Genomic DNA, 22,466 nt, shown 5'->3' on the forward strand with positions numbered 1-22,466 from the left:
CCACGGTCAGCCAATCAGGGGCCGCGCTCACGCCCAGGGATCAGGTGTATAAATGTTTACGTGCGCTTCACTTGGTTGATTGCTTACTGGCTTATTGCTTTAATCAATCAATCATAACATTTTTTACCACTTTACTATTATGTACTTTATCTCTTTAGGCAAACCAGTAGCATTTTTTTACCCTTACTTACCTCTTGCAATGTGGTCAAAATCATTAAGCATTCATCTCACTGCCTGCGTCCAATACATCTTGTTTGATCGTATTATCCACAGCTACATACTCTATCTTCTCTCATTCCCTCTAGCCCATGAATACCTGTTGGATTACCCCCTTTCCCAACCACTCCCCCAATCTCTACACCTACAACTTTCACTCATAATCCCTTAACACAATTGCTCTTTCTCTCATTCCCACAAGTTTTCAACGTGCCCAAAACCTTACCAGAAGAATTATATCATCTCTTGCCTTTCTTTCCCAGCAGACGAAAGGGTAGTAACAAAAGACAATGACAAAATGGACTGAAGTAAAGTGGTTCTGCAAAGTTCAGTGCTGGCGCCTGTAACGTTCCGGGTCTATATGACTGACATGGTGGATTAAACAATCAATTATCCAAAATCTTTTTTGCAAATGGTACCAATATAATGATAAAAAAGAATGATCCTCATCAACTATATACAAAAACATATGAAGACTCAATTTTAGGAAAGCTACAGAAATTTTCTCTTTTGTCCAAAGTTGAAGCTAAATTTTCAGGGAATTCCATCAGATGTAGTATCTGGTAATATTGCTCCTGGGGAACTGCAGTTTTATTATAGGTGTGCAATAAATGTAAAATATGCTTTCAGTTGATCAACCCAAGCTAAACATTCAGGTCTCCATAAATGAATGTTGCTTTCTTCATTACTACCTTATAGACTCAAGAGCACTGGGCAAAGAGACATCTGCCTGCATCCAAAAACTGTCACGAGTAACGAAGGCTTCTCCCACGGCCACCCTTTCAGACTTTCTGGAAAAAATTAGGAGTCTGAGTTACAGATAAGCATGTAGCACTGCTATGTGAATCATGCTGCTGCTGTTCCAGTGTCATGTAGTGCAGGTATTAAGTAGTGCTACAACACCCTCAGGGGTACCAAAACGAATTCATGAGGGTAATCAGAAATGTATCTAACAAAACAAATGCACACTGTCATGCACTACCTGGTAACAGCAAGTAACTGGAAACAAAAATAGTTTATAGAATTCATCTACTTGTCCTGTGATCCTGGACACTAGATAAAAACTAATTATACTAAAATTAAGGAGGGGGTAACAAGTTGATGTGGAGTGAGGCTGAGGGTATTGGGGACGAAGACCACTGATCTAGCACCTGGTTCAGGTCTAGCGGTGCCCAAGGGTGACGGTGGCGGTGGTGGTGATGGGCCATGAGCCTGATCTTCCTCCTCAAGCATTATGCAAACACTTCTTGGAGTGATCTTATCATAATCTACTAAATGACTAGACTCATTACTTTTGAATGATTTATTTCAGGAATCATGTGTATGTATGTATGTATGTATGTATATATATATATATATATATATATATATATATATATATATATATATATATATATATATATATATATATATATATATATATATATATATATATATATATATAATATGTTCAACTTTATAGCCAATCAAAAATATATAATACACAAGAAAATAATGGTCTAAAATCAGAATAGCAATACAATAAAAGCAAATAAATAAAGCATTACTGTGCAGGTACTCTTTTAACTTTACTTCTTAAACTAGAATCTGAAGCAAAGACATGAATCCTTCTTATGCCTGCCTTATGTAGAGTGAAACTAGAACCCATAAAGTAAAGCAAATCCATGACTGTCCTTCACACCATCTTACAAACTCTTATTCACTGGATGAACTTTGCTTCAACGCTTGATGCTCAAATAATACAGCAAACCCTCATTTTACTGGACTAATAGAGGTGATCATCAATGCTAAAAATCCATTTGGTGAAGTGTGTAATCGCTCCTGTATTCGACATGAGCCATTGTACCATCCAGACATGCACAAAATTTGGATAAGGGACAATATCTGGACAGACCTAACCGACATAATATGCACAGTTTGTAGCATGCCTCCTTTAATTTGGGCAATAAAAATACTGCCAATTGTATTATTATTTCTTCAGTTTGTTAAAGCTGAAATCCACTATATTAGGATTTGTTAAAATGAGGGTTTACTGTACTTCCATGTAGATAAATATCCAAGTTTATTAAGCCATTTGCCATCATGCCAATTTATTCACGATCCCGAACTCACAGTCTAGACATTTTGACACAAGCTGATAATCTAAAATATGGAAAAAATACTGTTATGTACTTACTATGCATGGAAAGGCCCCCCAAAGAGAGAAGCCAAGAAAAACCTTAAAAAATGGATACTTCTTTCTCTTGCCCCATGGTATAAAACATTAATTGAGTATTCCCAGTGCCCGACAGATCTTTCACTTTAGTCATTATTCACAACTAGTAGGGAATATTAACGTATTCCAAACTATCTTTGTAACTGTTCTGAAGACTCAACATTTACCCACTGAAACCACAAAACCATTTTGTACTAAATACATGTGAATGCATGTTAGTCAACAGTGAGTGGACTCCAAAATACATGTGAAGAAAAAAAGGAATCTTTTGATGAGGAAGCAAACTGATTCCTCTGGACAATGTAGTATGCACCATGCTTAGCTCCCTTTAGAGCAGTAGTTAACCCCCATATCATCCACTCACCTGGTGCTCTAAATTCAAGCACACACACACACAAACAAGAAAATATCATAGGAAACAGACTGTACCACCCTTCAATACACAGGGCTTATGCTACTTTACATATCTTTTCTCACCAAACTGAACTCAGAAACTGCTCTACCAAGTCCTGTTAGCCTGACTGCTATTACCCCAATGAACCAACCTCTTTAGGTCCTGAGATCATGGATGGTTTACTGTGTATAATCAACTATAAATGCACATTTTACTCATCTGTGAACACTCATCATAGTCGTCAGTACATGCCCTTCTTTCCAGCAACAAGGTGGATTGCTAATTCATATCAATTTTCCATACTCAATTTGTTGCTTTACCAGCAACTTAAGTGTCTTTTCAGTCTCAGTCCAAATAAAGAGCTGCAAATACTGCTATGCTACAAACTGCAACATGCCACAACTTTATATACTTCACTAGAGTTGGCATATCATACTTGATTATTTTTTTTTTGTCTTGAGTAAGTAGTAATGTCTTGTACATTTGTAAAGCAAAAGGATCATAGCTGAGATCAGAGAACCGAGGTTCCAACCATAGCTTAATGGATCACTACCATGTTGAAGACAAAAGAAATGACTAATGAAAGCATCTAGTTGTATTGCCAAGCAATTCATTTTGTGGCAGAATGCGTCTTAAATACACACATACACTGCCTTTAATGAATCTACATGATACTCTACAACAGTGGTTCCCAAACATGATGTTCCCTTTTGACTTCTAAGAAATCTTCATGCCCCCCATCCTTTATTTATATATATATATATATATATATATATATATATATATATATATATATATATATATATATATATATATATATATATATATATCTATATATATATATATATATATATATATATATATATATATATATATATATATATATATATATATATATATATATATATATATATATATATTCACGTGAGGTGATTCAAACAGTGTTACTCCTTTGTATGTGTGTGTGTGTGTGTGTGTGTGTGTGTGTGTGTGTGTGTGTGTGTGTCACAAAAGTGCAATTTTTGGTAGACGTAATCACGCCCCCCTAATATCCAGCTCACGCCCCCCAGTTTGGGAACCACTGCTCTACAAGATAGAAAAAATACAGTAGGAAGTCGATTTAGTGCAAGAAATGTACAAAAGAAACTCTTGCAAAAACAATTTTGCAATGAACTGGAATGTTATTTCAATACAATTTATCAGTTTCATACCAAGCAATCATTAGCTAGATTTTGCTAAACAAGTATCACATATTAAAACCTTTTGTTTATTTAACGAGCAGAAGTTTTGGCATAATAAAAAGCAACTCAGTATCCTGTCAGGCTACTGCTTTTACCACAGAGCCACCCGTGGCAAAGGCCTGCACCCTTCATCTCTGCCTGACGGGAACCACATCCTCGCTGCTCATGAGGTGTAACTACTACTTACTCTCCACCAGACTTGCACTAATAATGTCAGGAAGGCTGGGAAAAATGCACTGACTCTGCACTTTGTCTTTTTATTTTATCACTGTGGCAATCAGTGCTATAAGGAAGGTTGACCAAGTTTGGAATATTTGTACATGTCTCCACTCACCCCTTATTATATTGGCTTATTTAGCAAAATTTAATTTATGGGTGTTTTTTAAACATATCCTGCTCGTTAAGTGAGGGACACCCTTATTAGATACACACTTGCTGACATAAAAATATGGAAAGGATTGAGCAAGGGCCCTCCAAGGATGAAAAAACCTAGGAAGGGTGATGCAGGGATTCTCTGAAGATGAGCTGATTAGCTGCTGCTGCATACAGCTTTGACACTCCCCCCATTCCACAGAGGAGAGGTGCCTAGCACCCATGGGAATCCTTTCTGCCTCCATTCTAAAACCAAGCATGCACACACACACACACACACACACCACTCTGTGGCGCAACTGGTTAAAGCACTGCACTGCCAGGCTTCACAGTCTGCCAGGACGGCGGTTCGAGCCCGCTCAACCCGAATTCTTTTTGTTGACTAGGAGTGGTTACTGTCCCTCCTTGGGCAAGGGGGATGGGGTATGCTGTGTGTGAGGTCCTGGCAGTACCCATAGATCAACTCTAAAGAGCACTTGCTCATGTCAGGAGGGTACCTGCTGGCGATTACGAGTCCAACCCGCAATCAAGCCGTGGTGAATTACACACACACACACACACACACACATGCACACACACACACACACACACACAAGCAAGCAAGCATGCATGCGTGCACACACACATGCCCACACACATCCTGGAAAGGATAGAGAATTGCAACTAAAATGGTCTCAGAACTCTCGAATATGACATATGAAGACAGATTGAAGATGGACTTGATGACACTGGAACAAAGAAGGGAGAGAGGAGATCTGATCATGCTGTATAAGTTGGTAAATAAGTTTGATGAGGTGAATAGAGATGATCTCTTCTTAACTGCGAAAATGCACGGGCTGAGAGGACAGGGGAAGAAACTTAATAAAGGAACCTGTTTGAGTGACTTAAATAAGTATAGTTTTCCACACGGAAGTGTTAACACATGGAACAGCTTGCAGGAAGAGGTGGTGGAGGCGAACAGTGCCCAACAAATGAAGGAAAGGCTGGATAAATGTAGATATGGAGATGGGACTATTACAGCTTAGCTCGAGCCCGGTAGATACAAATAGGTAAATAAACACACACACACACACACACACACCACTTTATGGACGAGTGGATAGTGCGCTCAAATACCACCCAGTAGGCTACAGTTTGTGCCTGCTTAGGCCAAAAAGTTCACTGACAGAAGTGGGCACTACCCCCCTGAGCAAGAGGGACAGGGAGGTGTGGTGTGTAAGGCCATGGCAGCACCCACAGATTGGTCCAATGAGATCAAGAAAACTACTGGGAAAACAGGCTTGCAATCAAGAGTCTAGCTTGTGAACAGACTATGGGTGAATTAAGAAAAAGGTGGAAGGGTAAATTTTGTTGACACTAATAAGTCAATAAGTCAAAATAGATAAAACAAAGGAACATGAAATGGCTTGTTTACACTGCCTGTGGATCTAGGCATGGTCCTGTAGCATGAGCCACCCACCCAACACACCTCACTTCACACACTGCTTCTCCTCAACACACACACACACACACACACACACATGCACATACATCACAGCAGCCACTATCTATAAAATTTGCTCATGCCACTAATAGGCTTATCCAAGAGGCAGCACTTGGGGAAAGAAAAAAAAGAAGAAAAAAATGTTACTGCATAGCCTGTAAACAATAGCATTGGGCAAGAAAACTGTGCAAAATCTAATTCATGATTAACAGAAAAGACTCATGCAAAATTAGTAATGCAGCCTTACTTCAGGGTCTCATATTCCATCAACATTCTAAAATCAATTTGCATTAAATCGACATTCTACTGTATTTCTACAACCATGTTCAAAGTTGCCCCAAACTGAAAATTGTCTATTTTTCTACTCCAAACTTTGCTCATTCAACATCTGGCGTGAAACAACAAAGACCATAACGGCTACTGGCTGAAACAGAACCGACAGTTCCATGTCCCACCATCCTATAGACACACATTGGACCCGTGTTACTTGAGTGCCCAAGGAAGCAATGGGGAGAAGGGACCAATTTGGGCTGGACGACTTAGATTCCTGACCTGAGCACATTCTATTTAGGCTTGGTCTCTTGGTCTGTGACTCGGCGGATGAAAATGCAGTCCTCTGGCATGGGATCTATTTGTTCTTGCTCATACATATACGAGCATGCAATGGCAAGGATGGTCCCTGGAAAAAAACGTCACAATGAGAATGCTGCATGTCAAGGTGATGGCGGATTATATCACAACCTTTATCTTTGCTCTATACATGTTTCCCTCCCTCCTGGAACTTTTACACAATCATTAACAACCTCAAAAGGGAAATCATGGCCCTTTGCATGTGATAGTAAAGAAAACCTATCTAAGAAATGAACTGAAAGTCTGATAAGATAAGAAATAGTACCATCATTGCTGAAGCACAAAGAAGAGATAGAAGTGGGGTAACGATGGAACTGGCACAATCTCTTCTTGTTGAAACCATCCCAGATATTGACGTAGCCGTCGGACCCACCCGTGGCAAAGGTGTTGTAGCCATTGTGAAAACTGAAAAATGAACACAGCCATTATAACTATCACCACTCTTCTTATTCAGCAACTCAAGTTTTAGATTAAGACAACAATTCCTGCAGTGTAGGGAGTAGTTACACAGTACGGTATACAGTTACCACACATACAATATCTATAATAGTACATCATATTACAGCACCTGATAAATCACAAATCAACTATGGCAATCTAATTTCCACTCTTCCATAGAGACAAACTTATACACATCAGACTAATTGAAACACTGTGTGGATGTAGGTAAATATATATATACATAGTAATCCTTATACTTACCTGATTGCATTTACTGGGAATATTTTTTCGATACCATCTTCTTTGAGTCTGTGGCACTTGAAGGCATACTTCTTCTTCTGAACCTCAGGGCTCGGGTCAAGGTACTCCACAGCCACACGCCCTTCAATACTGGACACTACGTAACCCTGCGGAGAGTAAACATCCCTTCACACACACATCATGGAATGCAAATATCAATTAAGAATTATCATCATCTCTGTGTTTCTCTGTGCTGCCACCACAATGAAAAAAAGTGACAAGGAGACCCTGGCAATCCCTTGACATGGCCCATGTTTGTAAAGGAGACAAAGAAGGGGACAGTCAGTACAGAATGTTTACCGGTTGCATGACACCGCACCTGTTTATTTGGGAAGCACTGGATGCATCGAGTTTGGTACTTTAGGGAAGACTCTCTCCGCTGCTGTGCAAATCCCATGTTCCGCAGGTCCCAAACCATCACCTTGCGGTTGGACGTCCCAACAACCAGCTTCTCTCCGCTGAGGCCCATTGTGTACACCTAGATATAGATATGAAAGAAAAATATAACAGGTTACTAGTAATGTGTATGTTAGGGGATAGGGAAAAAAATAAAGAATTCAAAAGGTTTTTACAACTGATACAATCATTCCTAAACTGGGAAACGATTCTGAGGTAGCTTTCTCAGAACGGCATTTTTTTAACACCCTACCAAAACAAGGCAATAATAAACTGGGTATGAAGATAAAACCAACTAGTTAGCTTTAACTGCACCAACCAAACCAGAAAGTTCTCTTGGTGGTCATGAGTGGGAAGGGAAGGGAAGGAGAGGGAGAGGGAGGGATGGTGAGGGAGAGAGTGAGGGAAGGGAACAATGGTGGTGGTGGTGGTGGTATTGATAATGACTCTATAATGACGTGATGAAGATGGTGATGAAGATGGTGGCGTTGTGATACTGCTGCCTGTCAATAGATGGTACATGGTCCATTCATAACTAGCTAGAGCATGAGCAAAAGTATATAAACAAAATAAGTATATAAAAAAAAAATAATAATAATAAAAAATAAAAAAGCTGTTGAAATGGATGGAACAGCAATTCTAAACACCAGTCAGGCAGTCAGAGAGTATCAGGACACCTCTCCTCCTGAAATTGACCTCTCTTTCGACCATTCCTCTGAACTCTTTTTTATAGGAGCAGTGAGTGGAGGACTTTTTTTCGTTAGTTTTTTTTGCCCTTGAGCTGTTTCCTTTGCTGAAAAAAAAAAAAAAAAAGTCACATCCCTGACCCATCCATGCCCTTCCAAGACCCCCCTCCCCCCCTCACCTTGTTGGGCTGCTGGAAGGTGCCGGCCTCGCGTGGGCCTCGGGGATCCCACAGCTTGATGTTGGAGTCCCAGGAGCCAGTGATGATCATATTCACCTCAGGACAGAACTCAACACACCTGCACAAATGACATCAGCATGAATGACATAATTGTTTTCTTTTCCCTTGATTTCCCATTATAACCACAGCCTGAGATTAGTGACTTCTTGTACTGAAAGCTGAAGCCACACTCAAGTTGCTACATTCATACAAGAAATCATACTTCATTACCAGTCTAGTGTCGAGTATCCAACATTTTACTCTCCCAGCTCTTCTTTACCCCCAGCTGTACAGTTCTCAATTTCCCTAGTAAATGTATAGATAGGTACTCATTGACATCTCCACTGACATTAACCTGTCCACTGCGATTGGCACAGATTTGGCTTTCACTTGTAGCCTGCTAACATATACTCATAGGTCTTTCTCAGCCTCTATGGTGGATAGTGGAGTGTTTCCCTTGCGGTACTGGTATGCTGGATTTCCCCTCCAAAGGTGCCTGACTTTACATTTTTCTTCACTGAATAGTAGCAGTCACTTTTTGTTCCACTCCTGTAGATTGGTGGCGTCTTCTTGTAGGAAATCTGCAGTCAAGGGGTTAAAATTCTGGAAGCTATGAATAATTTCTGCTCACTAGTTGCAGTACCTAACAAACTTTCACACTTGCTCAGAACGATACAACAAACTCCAGCCTACTGCCATCAGACTCACCTTATAGGCGCCTCATGTGACCCGACCACAGACTCAGTGTTGGTGTTCAAGTCAAAGGTCTTGAGCTGACCATCCAGGCCCCCACTGTAAGCGTGCACAGCATCCTGAAGTGGAAGTGGCAGATTCACCATCTCACTAAGAATGGAAATTGTAAAAGACTTCAAAGTTTAAGAGAACAGCAATGAAATGAGAGACTGAATAAGCTGCAGTATAGACACTGCAAGAAATAGAGGTGACTAATTCATGATATTCAAACTCATAAAGACCCCGAAGCATGTGGATGGATGACTTGCTGGTAAGGGATAGGGGGCATGAGCACTAACTAAGGAAAACAAGATGAATAAAGGATATAAATATGTTAAGATTCTACAACAGAATCATTGACGCTTGGAAACGGAAATATTTTACAAAAACAGGATAAGGTGAATGATGCTTTTCCATACAGAATTATTTGAAATATTATAGTGTTCTGCCTCACAGCTCTTTTAGAAAACCAATTGAGAAGTACTGCATTTCTGTCTTCTTCACACTGAGGAGCCAGATAGCACAGTGCTGCCTCCCACCTACCACCTAGGTATTATGATCTAGCCTTTTCTCCCTAACTGCTGAACACCTGCCTGGAAGCAACAGTCCAGCACGGGGCCAGAGTGTTGGTACTGTAGCCGCATGTTGTTGTTGTTGACGTCGAACAGCCTCACACTCTTGTCCCATGACGCCACGAGCAGGAACTGTGATGACGACGGACCAAACTTCACGCTCTGTATGCAGTCGTTTGGGGTGTTTTTGAGACGAAATTCCATGCGTGACTCACTCATCTTTCTGAAACGTAATGAACAAAATCTTCAATAGGGAGTAAGAATGAATAATAGTACAGCTGTAGAATGATGTGCAGAATGGAAGACAAAACATACTGGAGAACAGCGTGTACCAGAACATTTCCTCAAACCACTGTCACCTAAGGAATTGTCTCATAAAAAAAAATCAAGTTAAAAGTTTCTGATGCTAATAAAAACAAAATTGCATTTGACCTCCCATACTAAGGAACATAAAAGGAAACTCAATCATGGTGTGGTTTTCAATTTATGTTTCCTACCCATTAGGATCAGTGTGTGCTTGATGCGCATGCAATACAACTTATACTATATAGAAATCTATATTATGGGTGCATAATAAAAATCTGAGAGAAAGAAATCAGATTGTGAATTTCCTTGAATATGTATATTTACAGTATATTGTTGCATATAAGGCGACTGAATGTACAAGACAACTCCCAGTTTCCTTTAAAATATGGGCTTCAGTGTAAATTCCCTGCATCGTACAAATCCCAATGTCCCCCATTCATTATCACTCTTCCCAGACTAGTGAATTGGTATTATCAGCAGCAAACAGCATTTGGTTAGGTTACACTTGCAGCATCTTTTGTATTGTCACCACCTACTTCTGATGCCTATCTACCTCATTAAAATCTCATACTGAATTACTAAATAGTTTAGGTGTGGTCCTGTCTGATTGAAGTTCAATAGTTGCTGTGCAATCATTGTATTTCTTGATGATTTCTACTGTAAATCTCCCCTACGCTGTGCTGTCTGGCGGCATTCTTCATCGCTTTGGTTACCACAGAGTTGAAGGTTTAATTGGGATCAATGAATGCCAAAGTGGTTTTCTGTATTAGTTTGATTTCTCTGTCACTGGATATACTGCCTGCTTGTGATCCATTGCTAAGAACCCACCTTGAATCCAGCCTATTCCCTTGGCTGGTTAGAATTTATTGTCAGAAATTCATATATATATATATATATATATATATATATATATATATATATATATATATATATATATATATATATATATATATATATATATATATATATATATATATATATATATATATATATATATATATATATATATATATATATATATATATATATATATATATATATATATATATATATATATATATATATATATATATATATATATATATATATATATATATATATATATATATATATATATATATATATATATATATATATATATATATATATATATATATATATATATATATATATATATATATATATATATATATATATATATATATATATATATATATATATATATATAGTTGCAGAGAATATTTTTTTACATTGTTGTGCCTATCTAGGGAAAACATTAATGTGTGCCAGGCATGCTTCATAACTACAAGACAAAATTTCACACACGTTGTCTATTCCAGGATGTCGGGCACAGCAAGTACTTACGTCATCCTTGAATAACTTTACCAGCAGTTGCTCAAGGAGAGCTGGCCACAGTCTGAAAAATGGCAATGAACCCTTGGCAATCACTGAAACTTCAAGTCTCGACCTATGTGACCCTTCCATACATTGTGCAACATTACTCATAACACACACAGCAGGATCTCACCAATCTCTAACTGGTGCACCAAAAATGTTGTTATTAGCGAAAAACGTTGTTTGCAGGACAACAAAATAAAGAGGTAATTGGTACTATCACCCCAGCACTTTCACCCATTTTTCCCATTTGAAACCCAGCTATTATGTACTATTTTTGCCGATATATGAATCCTAATTCAATAAACACGATCAACACAAACCCCACCTTAAAGGATTAATGAGGTGTGATGGTTGTTCCAAGGCCTGTGCATGGAGGCATTTTCTTAATTTCTGTTCAGCCACTTTTGGAGATGAATGTGGCAGCAGTTAGTGGAAGAGTTGGCAACAACAGCAAAGCAAATGGTCACAAGAAGAAGAAACCGACTTACAGGGGCCAGCCAGAGTGAGTTACAGTGAAGCAAAAATGAACTCTATTGTACTAGCAGCTTCTGGAAAATTAGAACTTCAAAATTTTGATATAAGAAGTGAGCATAATCTAGCCACCACATTCTGGCAGAACGGGGCTCAGACTCAGTTAGAAATACGTAGTTTAGGTTTGTTTACGATAAATACATGCGATGCGCTTCACGCTGCACCACTGCTGTCACTGGTGGGGGAGCAGGCAACGGTAATCTACATATTCCCTAAATGTGATACAGTAACAATGGATTCAGAATGAGGTTAATTTTAAGGATCACCACTTCAAACCAATATTCATAGTAATTTAGCATGTGAAAGAATGGTTAATCTTAAGGATCACCACTCCAAACCAATATTCGTAGTAATTTAGCATGTAAAAGAATTATTATTATAATGCATTTTCGTATATGTTTTACCTTGGGGAGGGGCCAGGGGGGAAAGCCTCATTAATTATAAAGTTGGGTGGCTTGGATTTTCTAAGTCCATTGTTATTGTTTCATGAGCGCCTCTATACACAGACTGAGCCTCGTACCTGCCTTGCAGTGCACCATACAAACTAGTTCCTAAGTCAGTAATACCCAGAACGCACATGGATCATTACAATTTTGGACATAAAACGTTCTTTACAAGTTCTATGTTATTTTATTCTCTATATTAAAACAAATAATGGCGCAAGTATTTGTATTCTATAATTTTAAACGATTACTTTCATGATATATTACTACGCGGGATGTATCGCGCTACCTAACCAGGGGCCCCCCCTGGTTAGGAGGGGGGTCGACAGGGGCGAAGCCCCCTTGTTAGCTGTTAGGTTATAAAGTTTGGTTGGAGTAGTTTAAATATATTTGACATGTGGTGTAGGCTGTCAAAAATTATGCAGGTACGCAACGCAGGACAGAGTGGGGCGGCGGCGGCCACTACACTGGGCATCTAATGACACGCCCGACACTCGTCAACAGACCAGCTGCAGTGGCTGCTAGGTTATATAGGAATAGATTACAAGAGTATGCGTTAGGGACTTCCCTTACTTTCGAGACTAGGGAATTTTCCCTAATTTAGGGATTTTTCTAGGGAAATTTTGGAAGCCCATTTTTCAGTGATTTGGGCTTCCCCCCCAAAAAACGGTTCCCCACAGGTCCCCAGGCTTGTGTTGGGGGGTGGGGGGGCTGGGGTGGTGGAATCACTGGAGTGGTAATTCTTAAGATTTACCGGATATAGAAGCCTTAGAGAATGTTCAGCGTCGTGCGACCAAAATGATACCGCATCTAAAAGATCTTCCCTACAAAGAAAGACTGAAGAAGCTGGACCTGCCTACCCAGGGTTACAGGAGATCCTGGGCCGACCTGATTGAAGCGTACAAGATTATAACACAGAAATAAGATCAAGAATGCACAAAAGAGACTTTCAAGATGAGGGAGGATGAAATAACCAGAGGAAACACAAAGAAGATATTTAAGACAAGATCAAGACTCAACACCAGGAAGTATGCTTTTTCAAAGAGGGTCGTCAACACCTGGAATGATTTGCCGGAGTGGGTGGTAAATGCCGAAACAGTGCTAAAATTTGAATCAAGCCTTCATAAAGTGTGGGAGGGCCAGGAACTAAGATTTAACTATAGAGAACACATAACCGCCACACGCAGCCAACGCATTGAGAACATTGAGAACAAGGAACATCACCTGTGAGTAAAGAATAAGGGTCGTATTACAAGACCGCCACCCAAGAACACATACTTGACAAGGCTTTTGTAGGAGTTGTGGGCATTTCCAGGGGTAGTTTTATGGGTAAATTTGTAGCACTTCACCAGTCTCGCATTTCCGAACGAAACTAGTTTTTTTCGGTAGTTTTCGGCCTGTTTTGAATGAATATGCGTGTCATTTCTATCGCAAATCACGTGTTTTTTTTTTACCCCCCCCCCTTCCAACCAAGAGACTAATGATTTGCGATAAAAAATTTAGAGCACATTCATTCAAAACAGACCGAAATCTACCAGCAAAAACTAGTTTCGTCCACACAGGTGCATTTAAACTAAACATAACCCTAACATAACCTAACCTAACCTAACCTAACCTAAAACTAACCTAACACTAACCTAACCTAACCTAACCTAACCTAAAACTAACCTAACCTAACCTAAAACTAACCTAACCTAACCTAAAACTAACCTAACCTTGCTTGCTTGCGGCGTGCGCAAATCTGAAACGCACGCACGAACAAACACAAGGCTGGGGCTGGGAGGCGGCGGTGGGTCGGCGGGCAGTAACCCATCAACCATCAGAGCGGTCGTGTGTCACGTCCTGGCCTTGACCGCCCTCCCTCCCTCCCTCCGTTATAAATGATTTCCGAGGGGTGTTTATGGGGATGAATTTACTCAGAATGAGGAGCTCTTTCTAATGGTCAGGGTAAGAAAAGCCATCTCTAGACTGGTGTACTCCTACAATAATACCGTTTTATGACCCTGGTGGTAGTGTGAGTCTTCTTCTGTACCATGAACCTGAAGAAACACTCAGAACCCGACTGACCCAATGTTTGACCTTTAGAAATAGGTGAAGTGAGAAGCGACTGTCTTATAATACCAACCTAAATGTCCGCCACCGGGTGTAATTCTGTAGTAGTAACACCTTAGTAAGTACCATACGCAACAGGACACAAAGACGACCACACAGTCACAATAAAACACTCCTGGGGACGATAACCTCAACCCACACGGCGTCCTTACTGCAGAGAATTCAACGTAACGACCAAACAACCTTGCAAGACGCCCTTCAAGCCTCCTCTGCCCGGCTCCACCTCACGCTGCCTAGTAAGTACACTCCATTGCAGTTATATGCGCGGCGTGGCGGCACACACCCACACCCACACCTGCAACACCCGTAACTCACCCGTGTAGTGTTATAACGGGAGGTATTCAAACACTGCCGTGGCGCCCTCTGCCCTGCCTGCCCGTCTTAGCCGCAGCTCGAGCTTGATCCTGATGTCACAGAAGTCTCCGCGACGCTCTGCCGTGGGATAGATTTTGCAACGCTCTCTCCACCCCCCCCCCCCCCAAATTGGTGTTCGTTCTTTTTACCTTCATTTGTTGCTGTTCTGCCTTTTTCGATGTCCTTTAGTTTTTTCTTCTTTTCTGCTTGTTTCGGTCTGTCTATTCCCTTTCCCTTTCCCTTATTTCAATATTTATTTTCACCTTGATGCTTCTTCACTTTAGTTTGCGATAGTGAAGTTACTCTTGTGCACGCCATCTATAACTTTTTTCCATATTATAGGCTTTTTTTTTTTTAGTTCTCACTGTTCTCTTTGATGAGTAAAGCTTTCCTCTAACATTCTTTGGATTTTCTTTGGCTACCGTGATTCTAAGCATTTATTTTTTTGTCTTCCTGCATATTTGTTTGCAATTACTTATGTTCTCCGTGTACCTACTCTTTACTGCAGAGACTTTCCTGTAACACCATTTAGGTTTTCTTCATATGGCTGCTGTAAGTTTATGCATTTTTTGTCTTCCTGAAATGTAGTAGCTTGGTTTTAATGTCTTCAAATAAAACCTGGATTATAACTTGGCCTTGTTGTAAAATGTGATCTTGTAGTAAAACTGAGCTTCATCCTCGAGTTGCTATCAAGGATTCTATAGTAGTCTTTTTTATCTCTATCCTGGTACACTAGTTTTACCTTAATCTTGATCCTGCGCTTGGTGTTAGAGGTGTCCCACTGAGTTAGGTCTTTGTATCAGCAGCTCCTGTAGTGTGGACGAGGAAGACAAAGAATAGACAACAAGCAATCATTCTCGTTATGCGGCAAACAATTTATTACAATACCAAAGTAAATACAATACAGATAACTCCATCACCTGTTGTAGACATTTGTACACAATCTTATAATGTTCTTGCCTATAATGAAAGGGCAATAATTGCCATTTTGATTACTTCTACTATAAACAACTCTCAACTTCAATCCCCTCAATGTGACTTTTAAATACAATAAACTGTTTTAAAAATTAACTTTTCCATATCCAATATAATTAATAAAATCTACTTATGTACTTTATGAGAGAAATATTTCAAATTTACCATAACAGCCAAATGATGCATTGCAGATTCTGATGTTGCAAAAAAAACTGAAGGGCAACTGAAGGTGGGACCAGGTACTTCATTTTCGTTTACTACTCTCCTTTCTTTTCTTTCCATCCTGATCGTTATATACAAGTAAATATATTGCAGTGCCTCATAACTCATCCTAAGCCTGGAGACAAGGCCCAACAACAGCATATTTAGCCAAGGTTTTTGAGGTGATGACCGCGGGCCCGCTTGTGGTGCCTGAGCGCCCTCACGTTCACCTCGGGGTACTTCTGCTGCAGCACATCCATGTCCATGTCTGGGAAGCGGCGCAGCAACATGTACACATGGTTCCTCATGCGGCTGTTGAGAGGCAGAGGGAGAAAGTTTGAAACACAGCTGGTAGGTCCTCTTGGCCATATCTTTACTGTTGCAACTCTAACTTCAAAATAGCAGAAATCTGAAGCCATTTTTTTGGTAAACTTTAGCATAAACATTGTACCACTTGACAAAACCACAACAGAAACTTTTCAAACCTGATAAAAAGTATAACCTTGCTATGCTGGACTTCAGTATATCAGTTTTGCAGGTTTGAGAAATTATCTTTTATTTAACAAACACTTTCAATTAACACAAGAGTCCAAGATCAAGTGAATCTACTCAGTAGGAATATTGTGCAGAGTTATTGTACATGTTCAAGGTCCTGTAAAAGGTAAGCAGTCCCACTCCAAGCTCACTATGTACCAAAATACATTTGAATTTGATATTTTGTCCCCAGATTCTCATTATTTAACATGTCCCAGAGTTAGCCTCACAACAAAGTTTTATATACTTAATGGAAAAGTACAACCAGCTGAGGGTACTGCTGGTGGAGCCTGTGGGGTACTCACGTGCGGGCTTTCTTTTTCTCCAAATATTTCTGTTCTCTCCAAAGGCGTGAGAACTTCGAGGAAGCTGCATAATCCCTTATCCTCCTGGCATGTGGGTTCATCCACTCAGGAATGAAATGCTCTGCAAATTTTTTGTACACGTGTTGACCTAAGAGACACAAAATAAGACACTGCATTAGGGAAGACATAAAGCATTGTAAAAAGGATAAACAAGAGACAAGTAATGTAAGAGAAGTGCAGTTGCATGGTGGTCATAAGTTAGAGTAGGATGGAGTACATTAACATGAGAGCTGGAGAACATATGGAGAGCCTTTTGTCCTACAGTTCACTAGTAATGATGATTTTAATGAGTGGAGGAGGAAGCAGTAAGTGGTTAGCACACACAAGTGGTACTACGGTTGGGTTAGGTTAAGTTTAGGGTATCCTCAAACATATGATAGCCAACAGCTTTGGTATAAATCAACAAAGAATAACCTCACTTTGTTGTATAGAAAGTCTCATTAGTAAGGAAACATATATGAATTTTCCGAGTCAAAATCTACTGTAACTGTTTGGGGTTTTGTTAGGTTAGGTTAAGTTTAGGGTATCTTCAAACACATGATAGCCAGCACCTTACGGTATAAGTCAACAAAGAATGACTTCATTTTGTTGTATAGAAAATCTCATTAGTAAGGAAGCACATATGAATTTTATGAGCCAAGATCTAAAATAGCTGTATGAGGTTTTGTTAGGTTACCTTCAAACACATAATAACCAGCACCTCATGTTATAAATCAACAAAGAATAACCTCACTTTGTTGTATAGAAAAAGTCTCATTAGTAAGGAAGAATATATGAATTTTATGTCAAGATCTATAGTAACTGTATGAGGTTTTGTTAGGTTAGGTTAAGTTTAGGTTATCTTCAAACACATGATAGCCAGCACCTTATGGTATAAATCAACAAAGAATGACCTCACTTTGTGCCCAACACTAAGTCCTATCCCTATTCTGGACTGGTTGGAGTGGGGCCTGCAGCTCCCCCTTTAAAACTGTACTCTGTAAAACACCCTTGGCTTAGCCAAAGGTGCTATAGACTTGCTCAGTGGGAGTATTCTTACTTTATGGGTGTGATACATCTGTGAGATATGGATACTAAAAATTGACTTGAAAGTCGAAAGTTGAGAAAGAAAATGGCAAATGCTACATCACAACCCTGAATGGAAGAAGCCAAGAGAAAGCCAACAAATCTCGTGGCTAGACAGAAACTGAGCATTATGGATTAAGGAACAGACAAATATAGAAAATATAATAATGATCAAGAATAAGAAATGTACTTGGGCAAGTCACATCATTCTTATAAATGATACACATGGACAACTGAAAAAACAGAGTGACAATCCAGATATTGTTTAAGTCAGGGGAGAGAAAGAAACACATGGAGAGATGAACTTAAGATCATTTGCCAGAGTAGGATGGAGTACACTGTCATCATGCAGAAATGTGGAAAATGTTTGATAAGGCTCTTATCCTGCAATGGATCCTTAATCCATAATGCTCAGTTTCTGTCTAGCAATGATTGATGATGATGAGTAAATGCATGCCACTGAAACTAACCGAGATCATCTGTTGTCAGGGCTCCTGGCCGCTCGCCATCCTCCCCAGTCTCCAACAAGAAGTAGGCACGATTCCTCTCCTTCACCACATCCTCAATGTGTTTCATGCTCTCCTCAACCTGAAAGCAATGTTTCCAGTATGAAATGATATATTCAAACATATATCTGATATTTAAAATATATACTTTGGATTAATTATATAATCTAGTCAGCCAGAACCAAGGAATTAAAATATCTCTACCTTGTCAATTCTTTCAGGGTTGGGGAAGACCTGGTACTCCTCCTCACAGGCATGTTCCATTGTGAGCAACATGTTCTTCTCCTTCAGCAACACAAACCTAAAGATATTTAATATAGGTGATTGTTGCTTTTGTTATTGAAACAATGTAGATATTTAGTCAAAAGCAAACCAGATTAACATTGCCCCATTACCAAAGCTTGTGCAGGTCTTCATTGCTCTTGATCCTCAATTCCTCAATCTTCCAGGCTCTGCCCACCTTCACCTCAGTTTCTCCCCAGTTCTTCTTATTATCAAAGAACTGCATGAGATCTCTGTGACTGCTGCTTGTGTGGAGTAAAGAGCAGGCTGAGGTTAACCTGGAAAAGAAAGAAATTACTAAGTTTTACCACATGCATAAGAGGCAATAATCATAGCCTTCTCACATCCAAGATGTCTTTGTCTGTTAAATTGGCTCCACACAATTGTAGAAAAAAGTTTCCAAGCATGACAGCAAGGATAGTAACCTATCACTGCTAAAATAATAAACTAGGAAAACATGAAGATTAGCATCGCCTACTCTACCACCACTAAAAACAATGGTATATTGGGAAGGGTAACACACATTTATCATAAACAATTAAACTAAACAAAACTAACCAAACTAAACCTTGCATGACCTAACCTGATAGCTTGACTGCCCAAATGCGATATGCTAGACTGCGCTCAAACTTTTTAAATCATTACATTATTTAATTTTTCAGTAGCTATTAGTTACTGCACTGAATTCAGAGACCAAAATACAACACATAATGAAAGTATTAACCTCGCACAAGATGGCTAACTTCAATTTGATAGTTTTTTGATCACTGGAGTGTTCTGAGGCCTCAATTGTCGAGTACTGAAATAAACTTTAAAAACTGCTGAGTGGAAAGAAAAAAACACGAAAAATAGGAAGCAGGAAAAAAAGGAAATAAATACGATTATTCACCAATGTGTCAATTCAACTGCTCGATACTACTAACTATAATCCAAATACTGGTTAAGATTCGTTTTAGTACCGTGCCAGTATTTCATTACCTACCTTATGAAACATCACTAGCTCTTCATATATCTTTTCTACAAACGTTCAACAATCATGGAAACGCTTACAAAATCCAATCCAAGGACTATTTATTGTTTAAAATATGGGATAATATTCATGAAAAGTAGCCTCCTCTGGCGGCGGCTGCAGCGGCGGTGCAGCCGGTGTTGCGAGAAATACCTCCTCGCAGAAATAAGTCGCATCTACATGTGAGGGGGTCCAGGGGAGGGCACAGCCCCCCCTGGTTAGTAGGGGGGGTTGAGGGGGGCGAAGCCCCCCGTTAGAAGGTTGTAAAGTTCGGTTGGAGTAGTTTAAATATGCTCCCCCACCCTAAACCCTCTGCAAGCTATTTTGCGGCTGCGGTGGCGGCACTGTCGCCGCGGCCACCGCCAAAGGAGCCGACGTTTCCGTGAATATTATCCCCTATTTTCAACAATAAATAGTACTTGAATTGGATTTTGAAAGCATTTCCATAAATGTTGAACGTTGGTAGAAAAGATATATGAAGAACTAGTGATATTTCATAAGGTAGGTAATGAAATACTGGCACGGTACTAAAACGAATCTTTACCCAAATACCTTTCAGCCAACCTTCTACGTACCTGTCAAGTGGAAGAAAACTGTCAAATGAAAGAAAAAAAAAAGGGGGGGGATGGCAATAGGGATAAAAAACGATTATTCACCAACGTCTCAAATCAACCGCTCAGGACTACTAACTAATATCCAGATACCATTGCACGAGCCTTCTACGTACCTGCTTTGAGTCTTGGCAGTTAAAAAAGAGGTCAACACTGTAGGCCTAGGTTGCTGTGGGGTCAGGGTGAGGCGGGTCAGCCGGGCCACCACGCCGCCCAGAGCTTGTGTCCTCCTGAGCGCCGCCATTACGTTATTATCTCTCTCCGCTCTTCTTTTCACGCTGCCATGGAGTTATTGCAGTCTGCTGTGTCACGCCGATGGTTCAGTAGGCTTAAATCTGTATTAATTCACGGGGTATTGGACGGCTCACGCGCCGGCCCTCGATGTAAACAATCCAGTCGGTATTATTTAGCCTTTCTAACGGCTCCCAAATTCTGCACTACATCAGTCACTTTGCTTAATTTAAACAAGACATAAAACTAGACCCATTAGCAACACGAAGACAAATACACAGACAACAAAATTTGTTGTCTGTGTATTTCTCTTCGTGTTGCATTTAATGCTATATAAAATCACAAACAATTTAGTATACATAAACAAAGAACATTTATTTACACCTCCGTGGTCTAATTGTCAGCGTGCCTGGCTTCTACTCCACGGGGCCCGGGTTCGAATCCCGGCCCGGGCAGTCGGCGTGCAACTCCCCCAGCTGTTCATCCTCCCTCTCGGGCTGCTGGTCGATAAATGGTTACCTGGGGAAACCTGGGGAAGGTAATCTGTGGTAACCCGTTTACTAAGGGAAGTTTTATTGGTAAGGCGATGTTTGTGTTTAATCTTGTATCCTGAGAAAGAGTAGTACGTGTGTTCGCATGTGTGTGTGGAGGTGGGGGGAGGTGGGGGGCCTGAATCATCTCCACCTCACCTCCCCCCTCACCTTACCATCATTTTCCCCCCAAACCAAACCATTACCCCCCATCACCACCCCCACCATTAATCCCCTCCAACCACCACCGTCACCTCCGTATCATCCCTACCCCCCTCCCACCTCCTCAATTTCCCCTCCCCACCCACCCCCTTCGATCACCACCATCAGTAGGTCACGTGACATTCAGACCCAGAGTGACCTACCACGACACACTGATGACCTTATCTGGGGTCAGGTTGAGTCAAGGGAGCCGTGACCACCTGGTTAAGGATGACCTTTCGTTTAAGGTCACGATATATGCTGGTGGTGGTGGTGATATACTGACACACACACACACACACACACACACACACACACACACACACACACACACATTGAAGAAAGTTATCATTACAACAGCTATTATTATTATTATTATTATTATTATTATTATTATTATTATTATTATTATTATTATTATTATTATTATTATTATTATTATTATTATTATTATTACTATTAACAGGAATAACAAAAAGGGAAGTTCTGTTACTGTTAATTAACTCCTTCCTATGACTTAAACTCCTACAAGACAGAAACGTCAAGACAAGGAGATCTCGCGCTCACCAGAGGACCGCTCGGGATGTAGATAGGTCTATATTCTTAAACGTAACGGGCTCCCATTACGACTATCTTCTAAGGCCACAGAGAAGATTAACCTGGTTTTCATGGGTGATTATCCAGTTCAGGGTGCAGAGGCCGTGTAAAACTATCACTAACATCACAAAACAGTCCACGGAAATCCCAGTAACTTCTACGAGAGGCTTTTCAAAGAGGCGAACTGAGCAGCCCGTACGTTTAGGAATACGGGCTGAACTATCCGGGCGACGTCACGATTTCCACCGCCCCCAACCTGCTACCCTTTCCGTCTTGAGCTGGTTAACCTCTGACCTTCGGCTTGACCAGACACAAAAGA

The 22,466-nt window shown here is 40.1% G+C and overlaps 2 protein-coding genes across 4 annotated transcripts; both read right to left on the minus strand.

Moving 5' to 3' along the window:
* Positions 1–616: 616 nt before the first annotated feature.
* Positions 617–15,127, minus strand: LOC127008633 (mitotic checkpoint protein BUB3-like). Of its 3 annotated transcripts, XM_050880912.1 has the most exons (9): positions 11,568–11,659; positions 9,918–10,119; positions 9,301–9,404; positions 8,554–8,671; positions 7,612–7,770; positions 7,254–7,399; positions 6,817–6,956; positions 6,474–6,600; positions 617–1,007 (listed from the first exon to the last, which is right to left on the minus strand). In XM_050880912.1, the coding sequence occupies exons 1-8, from the start codon at positions 11,570–11,572 to the stop codon at positions 6,485–6,487; spliced, it is 990 nt and encodes a 329-aa protein (XP_050736869.1). In that variant the 5' UTR covers positions 11,573–11,659; the 3' UTR covers positions 617–1,007; positions 6,474–6,484. The 3 variants fall into 3 exon arrangements, with proteins under 3 accessions (XP_050736869.1, XP_050736870.1, XP_050736868.1); XM_050880913.1 differs by lacking the exons at positions 617–1,007; positions 11,568–11,659 and adding an exon at positions 15,002–15,127 and having other exon boundaries at positions 4,310–6,600; XM_050880911.1 differs by lacking the exon at positions 617–1,007 and having other exon boundaries at positions 4,310–6,600; positions 11,568–11,654.
* A 1,146-nt stretch (positions 15,128–16,273) lies between these two features.
* LOC127008634 (39S ribosomal protein L47, mitochondrial-like) lies at positions 16,274–21,007 on the minus strand. The gene is made up of 6 exons (XM_050880914.1): positions 20,705–21,007; positions 19,082–19,246; positions 18,891–18,987; positions 18,651–18,768; positions 17,056–17,203; positions 16,274–16,528 (listed from the first exon to the last, which is right to left on the minus strand). Exons 1-6 carry the CDS (start codon positions 20,830–20,832, stop codon positions 16,381–16,383), a joined length of 804 nt encoding a protein of 267 aa, XP_050736871.1. The 5' UTR covers positions 20,833–21,007; the 3' UTR covers positions 16,274–16,380.
* Positions 21,008–22,466: the final 1,459 nt, after the last annotated feature.

This window comes from Eriocheir sinensis, chromosome 38 (assembly GCF_024679095.1).
Source record: "Eriocheir sinensis breed Jianghai 21 chromosome 38, ASM2467909v1, whole genome shotgun sequence".
NCBI lineage: Eukaryota > Metazoa > Arthropoda > Malacostraca > Decapoda > Varunidae > Eriocheir > Eriocheir sinensis.